Raw genomic sequence first — 15,276 nt, forward strand, 5'->3', positions numbered from 1 at the left:
TCAAGGGGCTGGATCACCTCTCCTACGAAGACAGCCTGAGAGAGCTGGGGCTGTCCAGCCTACAGAAGAGAAGGCTCTGCGGTGACCTCATGGCAGGCTTTCAGTACTTAAAGGGGTCTTGTAAAAAGGAGGACTGTTCACTCGGGTAGACGACAGGACAAGGGGAATGGTTTTACACTAAAAGAGGGCAGATTTAGGTTAGGTGTTAGAAGGAAACCGCCGCCAGGGGGCACCGCGGCGGCGGCGCGGGGCGGTGCGGGGCGGAGCGGGGCGCCCAGTCCCGCCGGGGGTTGGCGGCTCGGGGCGAAGCCGAGCCGGGCACAGACGTGAACCCGGGAGGAGGAAGAAAAAGAGGAGGAGGAGGAGGAGAAAAAGAAAAAGGAGGAGGAGGAGAAGGCGGCGGTGCTGGGGCTCGCAGGATGGCGGCGGGGTGGCGGGTGCTGGCGGCGCTGCTGGCGGCCGCCCTGGCTCGCTGCTACAACGTGGACCTGCGGCTCCCGGTGGTCTTCCAGGGCCCCAACGGGTCCTTCTTCGGGTACTCAGTGCTGCAGCACTACCACGACAGCACCCGGTGGTGAGTGGGGGACCCGCCGGACACCCGGCCCCGGGGGGAAAGGCGGTGCGAGCAGCCGTCGTGCCGCCTTAAATGGGGGGAAAAGGGGGGAAAAAATGGGTTTTAGCAGTGTTTTTCGCGGTGACAGTGCCGGTCGTGGAGGGGTAGCGGTGGGAGAGCCGGTGTGTGCCCGCTGCTGTGGCGAGGCACGGGGGAACGGGCACGTAACTTTGATTTTTTGGGTAAGGATAGGAAGTTTGTCCTCTTCCCCTCCAAGTTACCCACACTGGCAAGCTTCTCGTTGGTCCTCTTGGTTGAAAAGAGCCCCGGAGTGTGGTCTCTCTCTCCCTCGTCTGGGTCAGAGGCTCTTTGTTAGAATTAAAAGAGATTTTTTCTCTTAGCTGGACCTAGCTGGTGTCGTCTGGTGGCCTTCCACGGGCAGGAGCCGCCGCTGCCAGTGCGTGCCCACAAAGCTCGCCTTTATCTCTCACGCATAGATACAGCCCAATTGCTCAGCTGTTGGTGTTGGAACTGTAGCGCACTGTGATAGATAAATCAATGTATTCATGCTGGCGGCCACTTTGTCCAAAATGACTCTTTTTCATGCCCTTTAGTTCACAAGTAGTTGTGTGCTTTGCCTCTCTGCGCAGCGGCTTTCTCGGAGTATTCACTGTTAAGGACTCAGGAGGCTTCAGGAGGAAAAGCTCTCGGAAAGAAAAGCTCTCAGTTCACAGCGATGCTTAACTCAGGGCAGGAAGCAACAAAGGATGAAAAGGCTGAAAGTGGCTTGTATTCGACACGGAGCATGGGGGGCTGGCCACAGGGTGAGCAAGATCCGGTGAAAAGAGAACGATGCAGCTTGTTGCCCCTTGTCTTAGTGCCCGTCCTTCTGGATGGTGACATGGATTATCTTCAGGTGGCACCTGCTGGTGTCATTTTGGAAAGCGAGGGTGAGCAGGGAGGAGAATCTCAGTGACATCCAGCTTTGCCTGGAAATGATGCTGGACCAGCGGCCCAGGGCACCCTTCTGAAGGCAGACATCTGTAGTTAGTCTGATGCCCCAAATTATTTCACACCTGTTTTCTGAAAACAGAGCTTTTTCATGGAGCACCCAGAACCATAAAGTGTCTAACATCACAAACTATTCTTAAATAACTAAAAAGGACATTAGCCCTAGCACCTGGAAGGGTGAGTAGCAGCTTTATATGGTCAGCATCTGCACAGGGCTGTCAAAAATTGTGAGGGTAGGATTGTCAACCTGTGAAGGGACAGCAAAGAGTTTTGCTCATAGAAGTATGTGCAGCCTTCTTCAGTTTTGTGGAGAGGTCGCCTTGAACTGAATGGGCTTATTCTGAGTGCAAGCATTTTTTATTTATTTATTTTTGTACTGTGATGTAAAATCAATTTTAAGTGTTTAACATGTTTCTTCTGGAGAGCTTAAAATATCTGGCCAATCTTTCTGGGCATTGAGACCATCAAAGGACTGAACCTTCATCTGAGCCTTTAGCTATATCCTCGTCACCTGAGTAGGGCACAAAGGCTTGCAGTGTTGTATAGTACTATTTTAAAATCCTAATCATACTGGACAGAACCTTGCTTCTGCCTGCAGATATCACTCCAGAGCATAAAAGCCTCTGACTTCCATTTCAAAGAGATTACATGTTGCAGATTATTCAATCATGAGATACAGTCTCTGTTTTATTGGCTGAGTGCAGAGGGAAATGGTTAGTAGAACTGATAGCATTTTTGGGATTTGTCAGGTTTTTCTGTGTGAAGCCTTTGTGTGCAAAGCTTATAAACAAAGCTGTTTCCTTAGTTGGCTTGTAAAGTTAGCAGGTGATGTATTTTTCTTTCAAACTGATACCCTGTTGACAGGGTGAAGGCTGTTATATGGAATATGTAGCAAAAATGTTTTTTATTCATGCCATTGTAGCATACAGCTCCTATTAATAGTCATAGGGTTATTGTTTTTGTGTGTCAGTTTCAGTCTTAGCTTCATAGCTTTTCACAAAGAAACATTATGATTCCAGTTTCTCATGTCCCTTTGGCCTATATGCTGTTGTGGGAAGTTAACCTAAGTTCATTTTGGACTGTGATATTTCAGTCATACATGGCTTGCCTGGTGAGCTGTGCACTATGTGAGTGTGCAGAATTGTGATCGATCCTATCCAAGGCTGTCTCCTGCCTGTCTAAATCTATTTTGTGTGTTAACACTCTCCTAAGCATGGGAGAATGTTGTCCTGATAGCTCAAGGCTTCTTAATCTTTATTGCCCAAGGATCCAGTATTCCCGTAGCATACTTTTGATCACTGAAGTGTATTATTCTCAGCAGTCTGTCCATGTGCTTTTTATATAAATTCATTTTTTTTCGTAATAAAATGGTATCTGTATTTGCCAGCTCTTCAAGTTCAGTGTTTCAACCACTTGTTTTCCAACACCACAAGGAGTTTGTCTATGTTATCTGCCATAAACCTGCAGGTTTTCAGTAAACCAACCCAGAGTTTGATAATTTGTGAAGATTTATGTGAGCCAAATATTCTTGCCAGAGGAACTAAAGGAGGAATATTTGGTTTGAAGTGTTGTGTCAAATAAATACAGATAGTTAGACTGCTACACAGACCTAGACAGAGAAACTATAAGGGGTATTCAGCCTCCACTGCAATAGTGATGAAAGTCAGTGCCTTTGACATGTCTGAAATAGTTAATTGCAATGATGCTTCCTTTTAGGAGTTGTTTTCGCACAGTTTTTGTGTTAAGAAAGGTTTGTCATCACAGATGTGCTGAAGTTATTGTTTTTCTGACAATGTCCCGTTTTCCTTCCTTGAGCGGGTTTTATGACCGTAAATCTTGAAAGACTTACCCGGCTCCCCGTCACTGCCATTTCCAGCAGAGCAAGGATCCAGGTGGTTGCTTGCATTTGGAGCACAGACAGGCTGAAGTGCTTCTGTTCTCTGGAAATAATTTGGAAGCTTGGAGTAAAGACCTGGCAAAGCGACCAAGAATGCAGTTTTCTCTGCTTTTCTCAAGGAGATGGTTCAAGAAGAAACAATGTCGATTTTGCCCCATTAAAAGATGTTAATGATGTGACATCCCTCATCATTCTTCTGTTAATAATGTTATTTTATGTCTCTCCTTTCCCCTCCTTATGTCTTCTCCTTACTGACACCTCCCCTGATCTCTCAGCAAGCCCAGGGTAACAACTTCATCCTTTCAGGCAACATGATCCGGCACTAAAAACTAAGGGAGTCAGTTTAGCTGCATGGGATCCTGCTGTGAGAACTACAGTAAGGAATGAGGCTGGATGTTGTGCTGCCACTTCGCTTCTTTGGCCCTGCACTTCGCCAGATTGCACTGTTGCTGAAGCATGAAGGTGGTTTTGCATCTCAAGCTGGTGGATGGATAGATGTCATTAGTTTATGGTGCACCTGCCTGTGCCCAAAATAAGACATAGGAGCAGACTGACCCAGCAGAGGCTGGCTGTTGTGCTAACGATGCCGTGTTACATCAATGACGCAGAGATGCTGTAGGTGCAGCAAGGGTGTGTGGAGGAAGGTGGGGAATCTGGGCTTGCTGGTGTTGCTCACAAGTTGTTCATCTACTGCTCCAATAACGGTACTGCTTCTTGCTCTGCATGCGTTGGATGAACCTCTGTTATTTTATTTTGAGGGCTAAACAAGTGGCAAAGACCTTTCTGATGGGGAGAAGCTCAGCTGGGATGGGTTTCACCTTCCTCTGGCGCTGCTATTGAAATCCGCTGCGGTATGCGAGGATATTTAAAGACTTTTTTCCCCTGCCACTTAACATTGCAGCAAGGTGAGGTACCTACTCTCTCCAGTCCTTGAACTGTGATTGCCTAATCACTCCTGGCATGTTCCAGGCTGATGCTTAATGTGCTTGGCATCCCTCCACACCGTCGGGCAGCATGACACTTTCTTTCACTGTTTCCACTAAATGCAGCACTTAGTTTCCAAATCTGTACGTCCTGAGGGTCAATCACCAGCAAAGTGATAGTTACTGTTCAGCAGGAAGTAATTTTAAGAAGGTGTGGATTTCCCTGGGTCCAGAACAGCTCCTTGTCATCCATTAATATTGGCTGATGTGGCCTCTGCAATGCGATGGTTTCTGGCTGCACAGTTGTCTCCATACAGATGAGGGCGTTTGTCCTCAGCTGTGGGAGTACGAATGCAAGAAGAGAAGTGACAGCCTTTCTGCTTACTGCTTCTCATATCAGTTTAGATCCCAATACTTGGTTCACAGAGCCAGCGGGATGTAGCCAATTCTTAGAGATTTCTGTGCCTGTCAAGCAAAAGTGACCCTAAAATGGCCCCAGCCCTTTGGTTGTCTTCACTGGGAAGTGATCCCTTTCCTGTGGTGGGGTATCCTGATCGAGGTGTTTCCCTGCAGCTGCCCACAACATCCTAGGAGCTTCCTGCGACGCATTATGGTTGTGGTGAGAGCTTATGCTCATGGATAATCACATCATAAGCCTTTGGCAGAAGGCTGGAAGACTGCTGGTGCTTGTTCGCTGATACTCCAAGTAGTCCTACAGTACTGCTGAAGAACTGTACCACAAAATTAGGCTATTTTAACCTAGGGCTTTTTAAAATGGTTGGAAGGTTGCCTGGTAATAGGGAAAAAAAAAAAAAAAAAAGAGAGAGAGAGAAATAAAATAAGGGTTGTGATTCTCTGGGCTGTTCACGTATCTGTGTGTTTAGGTCAGGCCAAAATGCACAGTGCTGAGGCATGAGAAGACTGTGTGAGGCTCCGAGGCTTTGTTTTGAAATGCATTTCTATTTTGGTATGGTACCGGAGAAAAACACCTTCTCTGGTTGCAGCATTGTTTCACAGAAGTCTCCAAAGACCTCAGAGGTGTTTTAATGTGTAGGGGAGATGCAAAACAGACATTTGTTTTGCTCAGTGAGCTCCAACACACTAGCAGAAAAGTGAGTTTTCTGTCAAGACCTGCTGGGACTCTTGTGGCAGTTAAATAGGCAATTTTCTTCCAACAGTTTAAGCAGTCACATACAGAATCGGATGAAAGAGTAAAGGAATCTTTTCTTGGCAAAGGTAATATCCCAGCCTCAAGTCTTTGAATAGAACCACAGTAAGTGGTATGTGACAAATGCCAACCTGACCAGCCAAAAAGCATGGCAGCCAGCAGGAAGACCTCCCATCTTCCTGAAGGTGACTTCTTCCTGGGCACAGGCGAGCATGGGTCGCACCAGAGGAAACAGGAATCCTGCAGAGGTTTCAGCCACTGGGGAGGAAGTGTAAGAGCGAATTAAAGAAACAAGACCCTAAGATTACACGGTGTATGAGGTAGGCGAGCTACCAAATTTGGATGTCTGGCCATTCAGGACAATCCAAAATAGATTTGCTTCTGGCACATGTCACCAGTTGGTTTTAGTGGCTCCTTCCTTGTGCACAGTCCACGTGGGGAGACGTGACAAATGTTTTTGAAAGGTATCGCTCAAGACAATCTGAGTCATATAATTCCCCCTCCCCCTCCAGCCTACTCAGATCATTAATTACAGATTTTTCCCATTCAGCTTTTTAAAGAGATCGGAAGAGGTCTCCATCTGGCATTCTGCAGTCTGAGGTATCTTTTGCACTAATTGCCGAATCAAATTTACTTTTGTTGGTTTAGAGGAAAGCTTCATTTAAACTGGAGGTCAGCATAGCCCACATTACCTTATTGTTACAATAGGTCATAGAAACATTTCTTGCCATTTGCAATTCGAACCAGTAACTCTTTAAGCTAGTAATATGCCCCCTTGTTTGTTTTTGTTGGACCTCATGAATGTCAATAAGTGAATGACGTGCATTCATTGCCTGTGTAAACGAGATGATTGGCATTGGATTTTCTGCCTGCTGCCTGGCTGGTGGGATTTCCATGTTGGGCTATTATTTCAGGCTCCTTTGCATTCAGTCCTCAATGTGTGCAGGCTTTGTAGGCTTAAGGAACTTAAGCATTTCAGCCACTAATTCTTCTCACTTGTGCAAACATGATGTGCGTTATCTAGAGCAGCCCCATTGAACTTCTCCAAATGATACTGCTCAGCTCATGAGACTTGGGAGAAAATGTAGGGTTTCTTTTCATTTTGTGAATGTGTTTCCAAGTGCCGTGGGGTGGTTTTGAGATGTGTGGGGAAGCATATGGTATAGAAGAGGCTTCTGATGGCAGCTTATCCAGGTGGCCCAGGTTGGCACTGGACATGTGCGTGCATTGCGCCTTGGGTCTCTCTGTATTGAATGGTGACAATGGGTGGTGGTTGGGAATGGAACTTTAAAGAAGGAAAACCTTTAACACCAGGAAAGCTTCCGTTCTGGGGCTGTCCATCCATGCCATGGGTGGGCTGTGTGCCTGGGCAGACTTTGTACCAGTAGCTCTCTATCCTTTTAGTAGCTAAACCAAGAGTGGTACCTCCTTGGTCAAGCACCCATGGTCAACAGTGGTGCCTCCTCGGTCAACAGGCAGCACATACATGTATGCACACAAACACTGGAGGCCGTCTTTTAGAGATGGTTGCCCTCAGTTCCAGCCCTGGGCTTAACTTCATCATGGATTTTGTTAGATAGAAAAGCTCTGCCCAGCCCCACAGTGCAAGGGTATCTGCAGAACTGATATTGAACTGCTTGGTGCTCCCCACCGTCCTCCCCGGCACTGCCCTCCTCCTGCTTAACCTCCTTCCTCACCCTCAAGTGCCTGCATCCAAGTTCACAGCCAGGTGAGGAGGTTGTCCCTTTGATGAGGAGAAGGCATGAGAAACTACCAGGTTGCTAAACAGTCACTTGTGGGATGATCCACTTAGCTAAAAGTGCTTATTGTCTTTCAAGGCTACATCTAGGAACCCCATGAGCATAGCTGTGTGTTGGAACTTCCCAAGGTACTAGTTCTCACACATGGGACAACTACTCCAGGTATAGTTGTCACAGCCTTAATGATAATGAGGGCTGATGGCAAGGCACTGTGGAAGAGAATTGTTCCTGTGTTGTCATCCCCCCACCCCCTTTTAAAAACTGTAATTACATAAAATCTTCTGGTAAGGGGGTGCCTCAACTTTCTAAGTAGCCTTATTAAATTTAAGCTGTCCGGAAACAAGCAGGTTCAGGTTTCCTCATCTCATGGGTGTATTTTAGCTCTTGTGGAATTTTGGGGTTGATAGGGATAGAGTTAAAACTGAGGAAAAATAGATGCAGCTGCTGTTGTGTTTCCTAATACTCTCCTAAATGTTATCTGGGGTGAGAAAAGGACTTGCTTCAAAAGTGCTACACTGCTAATGGAAATTTAACTTATTAAAGTATTCATGGCTTCACTGGAGAAAAATGCTTTCACTGTCAGTGTTGTTTTCAGCTTGTGAATCAAAGTCATCGTTTTACAAGGTTGCTGGAAAAAAGTCTTTTTGCTGAGGAACCACTGGCAATGCGAATCTTGCTGTTGTTTGTGTTTTTTTTTTCTTTTGGCTTGAAATTAATCACTTGTTACTTTGTGTTTGGTTTCCAGGGTCTTGGTTGGAGCTCCCAAGGCAGACTCTAAATACAGCACCTCTGTTCAGTCCCCAGGAGCAGTGTTTAAATGTCGAGTCCACACCAATCCTGACAGAAGATGCACAGAGCTGGATATGGGTCGAGGTGGGTATCAGTGATGCTTTGAGAGGAGGGACCAGAAGACCCCACATGACTTGCAGTCCTCCTGCCAGCTTCAAAGAGGCTCTGGGTCCCTGAGAGGGATTCATATGCCTCTCCTGGTGGAGCTGGGTATGGGATGACCAGGTGGTGGGGTGATGGGTGTGTGGTGTGCAGAGTTAATAGCATCACAGCAATCTGTGGATTGTCTCATAATGCAGCTAATGATTCCTTGCCTTTGCTTCATGTGTGAAAGGAAATAAGTTTATCTGAGAGAGCCATGCTTGTACCCTACTGCACGTGATCATGATTGACTCATTTCTCTGACCTACTGTCTGAATCAGGGGAAGATGGGCTGCCTATTCCCAAAGTAAGGCTCTGATCTAAAACCTGCTGGATTCTGAGGGAGTAAATTGAAGTCTTTATGTATTTTCTCTTTCTTGGTCATGTGATTCACAGTATTGATTTCTCCGTCTATAATAAAACCTATGTCAGTATTGGTTTATTAATCTTGTCACATTTGAGTGACATAGAATTTCTTTTTATGAAGTGTATGTGGATTAAAACACTATTTTGGCAAGTTTGATTTGTCCAGCTACCATAGTGTAAACCATCTTTCACGGATTGATGAATACTGCCTGAGAGGACTAAAGATTTAGACCCCATTTTTTTTTAAATGCCCCATATCTCATTTCGCAGGATAACTTTTTTTTAACTGCATTCTGCAAGCAATCCCACATCTCTCCCATTTATTTCAATTGGATGGTTTATTCAAGTAAAGCTGTGGATATACTTTAATAGCTGCTGGCTGTTTGGGACAGTGTCTGTCTTCTACTATGGATGATGCCTTAGTAACGGTGAGCACCACCCTGACTAACGCATATAAGAAGTAATATTTAGGTTGAAAGGGAAAAGAAAAGCACTGACAGGCAGATGTTAGATGGACAATCACTTTTCTTATGGGGTGTCTTTGTAGATGTTTAAAACTCACGTCTCCTTGCCTTGCTGCCCTTCTTCTGTAGGCAATTCTCGGGGCATGCTCTGTGGAAAGACCTGTAAAGAAGACAGAGATGATGAATGGATGGGCGTGAGCCTGGCTAGACAGCCTAAGGCTGGTGGAAGTGTGCTGGTAAGTCCACTCTTTTCTTTGATCTCATTAAAATCACTGCTGCTGTCTGACTCTAATGCTAAACATGTCAGGATTAATGTGTTTGGTAGTGACTGACTGAGTCCAGCTTTACAGGCAGCAAATTCTGTAGTCTCTTCCTTCAAGCGGAAGGAAAATGAACCCAAGCCAGAAAGTTTTATTTATAGAGGAACGGCTTCAAAGCAATCACACCTGACTTGTGTCACCTAAGGGCTTCCTCCTAAATGTGAGGGATTAAATCTCTGAACGGAATAAATAGAACTTTGTCTGTGAGGTATCTGTTGGTTTGTTCTTTTTGTAGGTTGTCTGTGTTTATGTATCCATTCATTTTCCACGAGCATATGTATTGCATGTCAGAACTCACCATGAAAAATGTAAGATGAGACTTTGGGGCAATATTTTGTCTTTATGTATATGAATTTTCCATTAATGAGGTGGAAGAATTGAGAGTGGAGATGAATTAGTTGCATGTGGGTGGCCTTGTTGTCTCTGATATGGTTACCATGGAAATAGAAAGGGTCAAGGAGAGCAGATGTGGTCCTTAGGATGTGGAATTTATCTCTGCAAAACAATGCTTCCTGTGCTGGGAAAGAATCATAAAAAGAGCTGGACAAATACATTCATGCATTTTAAAAATATATTATGATCAATAATTGTCTGTGTTTGCATCCGCTGTTGAGCTCTGTCTACCCTGGAAGCCTGCCTGCAGGACTGTTAAACAAAATAAGAAAAATTGCAACTAAATGTTGTGCATAATATGTGGCAGGCAAATTTCAAGCTCATATCAGAGTAACCCTAACAACAATCTATTTCTAAACACTGACATTTGGGAGTTGAAAACTTGCAGTATGACCGCATCTTTCCAGTGAGGTAGGGAATTGCCCTGGTGAGTGGTGCCAACCAGTCACAAATGAGCTACAGGAGATTTCATGTGACACCTTCTGCACCAACCACTTACTAAGCCAAGTGGAGAAAGCTGCTTGACTTAAAGTCATTTTTCTTAATATGTATTTAGATTCCAAACACTTAAAACCCCAGATTCTTTCACACTGACTTCCCATGGGGGAGTGGGAGCATGAAATTCAGGCATTCCAACCAGAATACTGTAAGCAATTCATATTTTCAAGGGATAACCCAGTACATGTGCTTAGAAGAACCCTGCATGAGTGAAGAGTAACATGCACTGATCCAGAAAACCCAACTTCGTGCTACTATTCCATGTTGGAAGTGTTCAAGGTCATGTTGGACGTGGCTTTGAGCAACCTGATGAAAGATGTCCCTGCCCGTGGCACGGGTATTGGAACTAAATGATTTTTAAATGTCCCTTCCAACCCAAACCATTCTATGATTCTAAGACACATGATCCTCACAATTTTCTAGTCATTGGTCTGAGCTAGACAAGCTCTTCTGTCATTTTCAGAAGCTAGTGCATATACTTTGTTAGGCAACACTGAAACATTTTTGTCAAAATGACAATTATCTTAAGAATAATGATTTCATATATCTCAGTTCAAAGGGGAAGAGGTTGCAGCTGATGTCTAGGGAGATGACACCTAAGCAAAAGCAGCAGAGGAAAGGGAAGTTGGTGAAAAAGCCAGTTAACTGCCAAGGCTAAGTCTGGATGCTCACTGGCAGAGGGAAGGCTGCAGGGGTGAAGGACGTGGGCAGACTGGGAGGGCTTAGCTTGAAGGGGCGATTTCCATGCTCATTGCTGGAAGCAGGAAGACCCAGCTGAAGGCACTGGAGGTTTTAAGGGGATGTCTGCTGAGTAAATCAGAACAGAGTAGTAAGAAATGGTGGAAAGTATCAAAACAGATTTTTTAAAGGGGTTTATTTGCTGCTTCAAGGAAAGATTAGGCTACTTAGCCCAGCGTCTCAGGAGCTGGTAGGAAGGCAGTGTTTTGAGAGTGCTTGCCCAAAGGGCTCGCATCAAGTGAAGTAGTTTTGTGTTCAATTGCCCTGGATTATTTTTCTATATATATTTTCATAAATGTGGGCAGTCACTTTTTAAACCCATGTGAAATCTTTGTGCTCCTGACGTCATGTGTTAGAACAATTACTCCTACAGTTTCACTGTATATTGTATGAAGAAATCTCTGCTTTTGCTTTGAAACTGTGTAGTGGCTTAAATCTGTCTTAGCAGTTTTCCACAAGGCAGATTCCTCTCCTTCAGATGAAAGTACCAGCTTCAGTGTAAGGTTAGGAGTGTGTGGGGGGGCCTAGCTGGTGTTTGGTAATGTGGGTTTTATTTGAGCCCATAATGTGCCAGAACATTACAGAACCAGTGTTTTATGCTTGTGTAAAGAAATGAATAGAAAAAATCTAATAATGAAGATTTAAACAAAAGAAGAAGTAAAATTATCTAAAAAATAAGCTGAGTTTGCAGTTTGGTGGCTTCCTGTCCTCAGGCATGCCATCAGTTATTATTTGCATTAATTTAAGAGCTACAGTAATACTGCTGAGATTGCAGTCTCTTTCCCAACTAAAATGGCAAAATTCCTTCTTTCTCTTTTACTGGGAGAGGAGCTGGGGACAGTACATTATGATTTGGAGGTAAGCCACATCCTTTAATCTTGCTCTTCCTAAATACCTGCCACATCTGTCGTTACTCTGCAAGTGTTGCCATTTTTCACTTTAAGTAGCATACTGGCACGCTTAGTGATAAAAGTGTGTGTGGGGGCAAACCCATCACAGTGCTGAAGCCCTCCCTAGGGAAGAGCAAGCCAGAAGCGGTCTGACAGTGGTACATTTAACAAGTCTTTGGTTTGGATTCTGACTTCAGGAGTCAGCCTCTGAAGTGAAGTCTTGGTCTCTCGTGGGCTCTTCCTCTGGTACAAAGCCCATGGCTGGTGCTCAATGTACAAGAAAGCAAAAAGCATCTGTGGTTCTGAAATGGGCTGTTCATGGTCTTCTGGTGATGCAGTGTCTACTATCACCATCCCTGGGGGTGTTTAAGAAAAGGTTGGACCTGGTGCTTAGGGACATGGTTTAATGGGTGATGTTGGTAGTAGGGGGATGGTTGGACTAGATGATATTTTCCAATTCTGTGATTCTATAATTGCTAGAGACCTCTGTGTGCTTGGCCCAGAAAGGTTTTATTTGGCCTCAGGATTTGCATTCTTTCTCCCTTGTTCCACATCAAATTCAAGAAATTCCTCTCCATTCCCAAGATCTCTTCAGTCACATGCTGAAGAAGGAAGGCTGTAGCAAACAGTGGTGGTGCATTGCCTTGACACAGCAATGTTGAATAGTCCAGGGATCATGTATTATAATCCAAGTATGCACTTTTGGGAAGGCAGGAGAACCAAAAGCAGCTGCAGACAAGCTTTGCTGTGGTGGTGGGGAGCCTGGGGAAGCCTCACCTGAGATAACTGAGGTGGAGCTCATCCCTTAGATCTACTCACAGGTTGTCAGCAGATTCAGGCAGCCAGCGGTAAATTGCATTGTGCCTGAGTATGCACCATGCTGAAGGTACAGAAAAGTGATTGTTCTTGAAAACAAAACAAAAAAGTACAAAAATGAATCCCCCTTCCCTCCCCAACATAACACAAAGAAAAATACCCACAAAAGCAATCAAGCAAACAAAAAAATAACAAACAGAATAGGGAAGTGTGCCCAGAATTAATAAGCCGAGCTCCCAGCCTCTTATTGATTTTTTTGAGCATACTTTTAATGCAGTTGCATCTCTCTCTCTCTTTCTCTCTCTCTTTCTCTCTCTCTTTCTCTCTCTCTTTCTCTCTCTCTTTCTCTCTCTCTTTCTCTCTCTCTTTCTCTCTCTTTCTCTCTCTCTCTCATTTCTCTCTCTCTCTCCTTTCTCTCTCTCTCTCCTTTCTCTCTCTCTCTACTTTCTCTCTCTCTCTCTCTCTCTCTCTCTCTTTCTCTCTCTCTTTCTCTCTCTCTTTCTCTCTCTCTTTCTCTCTCTCTTTCTCTCTCTCTTTCTCTCTCTCTTTCTCTCTCTCTTTCTCTCTCTCTTTCTCTCTCTCTTTCTCTCTCTTTCTCTCTCTCTCTCCTTTCTCTCTCTCTCTCCTTTCTCTCTCTCTTAAATTTTGCTCTACCTTTTTTGGCCTCTGTACTTCACTCCTTCTTGCTCCTGAGCAGAGCCTCCTGCTTCTGATGAAATGCTGCTGCTCACCCTGACATGCCATTATTTGTGCTCCTTTGGGAGAGATTAGTAGGTAAATTTATGTGAGTCCCTGGCAGTTTCTGAGAGATAAAATATCAGGGAATTTACAATATCATGGTCCTTTATTTGTTTTTACATAATTTTAAAAAATACTCTGGGTCTGTTTCCATTTGAGTCAATATCCGGAGTTGAGGTTGACTTGACTGTAGCTTTAATGGTATGTGTCTTTATGGTACTGTCTTTAGAAGGGCCAGGCCTTAATCTATTTGTGCTCACAGTATAGATGTGCCAGGAGAGAAGCTCTTTCCTGTTTACTCTGAGAATTAAGATTTCATGGGCTGTTTTCTTTTATCTTTTTTTTTTTTTTTTTTTTGATGTTGCTCTTGAATTTTGAATGAGGGGTGCATGGGGATTAAAATCATAAATGAGTTTCCTTAAAGCAAGGAACTGAGTCCCCGAGGCTGCTCTGTACAGGACTGCTCACGTACATTGTTTGTCAAGCCAAGTGCTGTTATAAGCATCCTTTGTGTGACGGGTGGCAGTCTTTATGGATTTCTTTCATTGGAGATGCTTCCAATGGCAATGTGCTTGGCTGCAAGGTGCTGAGGCAAGAAAGTGGGTAGCCAAGAGGAAGGAGGAGAGAGGATGTCTCATCTGGGGGGATTGGGTAAAATGTGGAGATCATGGCGGGGTCTGTCCCCAGTCCCTCTGAGATAGCAGGGCTGATGTGAAGTTTCCAGGAAAAGTTGAAAGCATGCGGAGGAGGTGATTTGTAGCAGAGAGCCTGCTTTGTGCACATGGGACCAAGCCTTAAACAAAGCAAATTGATACCCCTACACTGACTTTAGTGACTTAGACCAGCTGGAGATGTGGCCCAGCATGTGTTTAAAGCCCTTGCTCTTTCACATCTCACTTCCTTTTATTCTGAGTAACCCTTGTGCACAGGATAACTTGTGATTTGTCTGGCAGGAATGCAGTGTTAATGCTTGGAGCAAATAGGTTCTGGGAAGGTGTGAACCAGGCTCTATATTGCTGGCATGCATGTCTTTGTGTGGCAGTTGTACTGAGTGCTGTGTCCTGGTGAGGCTGGTTTAGCCCTCGTTGATCTTATTGTCCACTAAAAGGGGAAGGCACCCTGATCTCTGCACTTTGTCTGTACCTTGACTGATGTTGCCAGTCTTGTTGCCACAAAATCTCTGGCATCTTCACTTAAACTAATTACTGGTAAGCAAGATCTGGCTCTTCTGTCACCACGAGCAAAGCTGCCTTTCCCAGTAAGACAAGCCTTTGACTCGCACAGGCATCCTCTGGTGGGATAATGTTCTAGTATGCTTTTAGTAACCTTCTGAGTCCTAGCATCAATTCTAGTCCCCTGGCCATAAGGGTGTGGTGGTTTCACCGCTCTAGGCAGCTAAACACCACAACCGCTCTCTCACTCCCCCTCCTTAGATGAGGAGGGGAAGAAGTAAAGAACAACTCATGGGCTGAGATAAGGATAATTTAATTAAAGGGGAAAAATAATAATAATAATTATTATTATTAAGGAAAGGTTATTATTAACTAAACAATTCAACTAAAGGGGAAAAAAGGGGGAGGGGGAAAGGGAAAAAAGGAAAAAAAACAAAAAAACAAAAACAAACAAATAAAGGCTATGTGGAAGTGCAGAGGAAAGAAATTACTCTCTGCTTCCCACAAATGAGCAATGCTTGACCACGTCCTTGAAGCAGGGCCTCAACGCACATGTTGAGGTGTTCGGGAGGAGGACCCACATTTTCACAATGAGAGCCCACCCCTCCCCTCTTCTTCCTGTTTCTACCTTTTATTGCT

General features: G+C 44.6%; 1 protein-coding gene across 2 annotated transcripts in view; it reads left to right on the plus strand.

Annotated features, from left to right (window-relative positions):
- The first annotated feature begins 303 nt into the window (after positions 1-303).
- ITGA9 (integrin subunit alpha 9) overlaps positions 304-15,276 on the plus strand; it is a 216,740-nt gene continuing 201,767 nt past the window's right edge. Inside the window, exons 1-3 of one of the 2 annotated variants that reach the window (XM_032180886.1) lie at positions 304-574; positions 8,058-8,185; positions 9,202-9,308. In XM_032180886.1, the coding sequence (XP_032036777.1) occupies positions 420-574; positions 8,058-8,185; positions 9,202-9,308 (390 nt within the window). In that variant the 5' untranslated portion in view covers positions 304-419. The remainder of the gene's footprint in view (positions 575-8,057; positions 8,186-9,201; positions 9,309-15,276) is intronic. The other variant, XM_032180885.1, reaches the window with a different exon arrangement.

Source organism: Aythya fuligula, chromosome 2 (genome assembly GCF_009819795.1).
Source record: "Aythya fuligula isolate bAytFul2 chromosome 2, bAytFul2.pri, whole genome shotgun sequence".
In the NCBI taxonomy this organism is placed as follows: Eukaryota; Metazoa; Chordata; class Aves; order Anseriformes; family Anatidae; genus Aythya; species Aythya fuligula.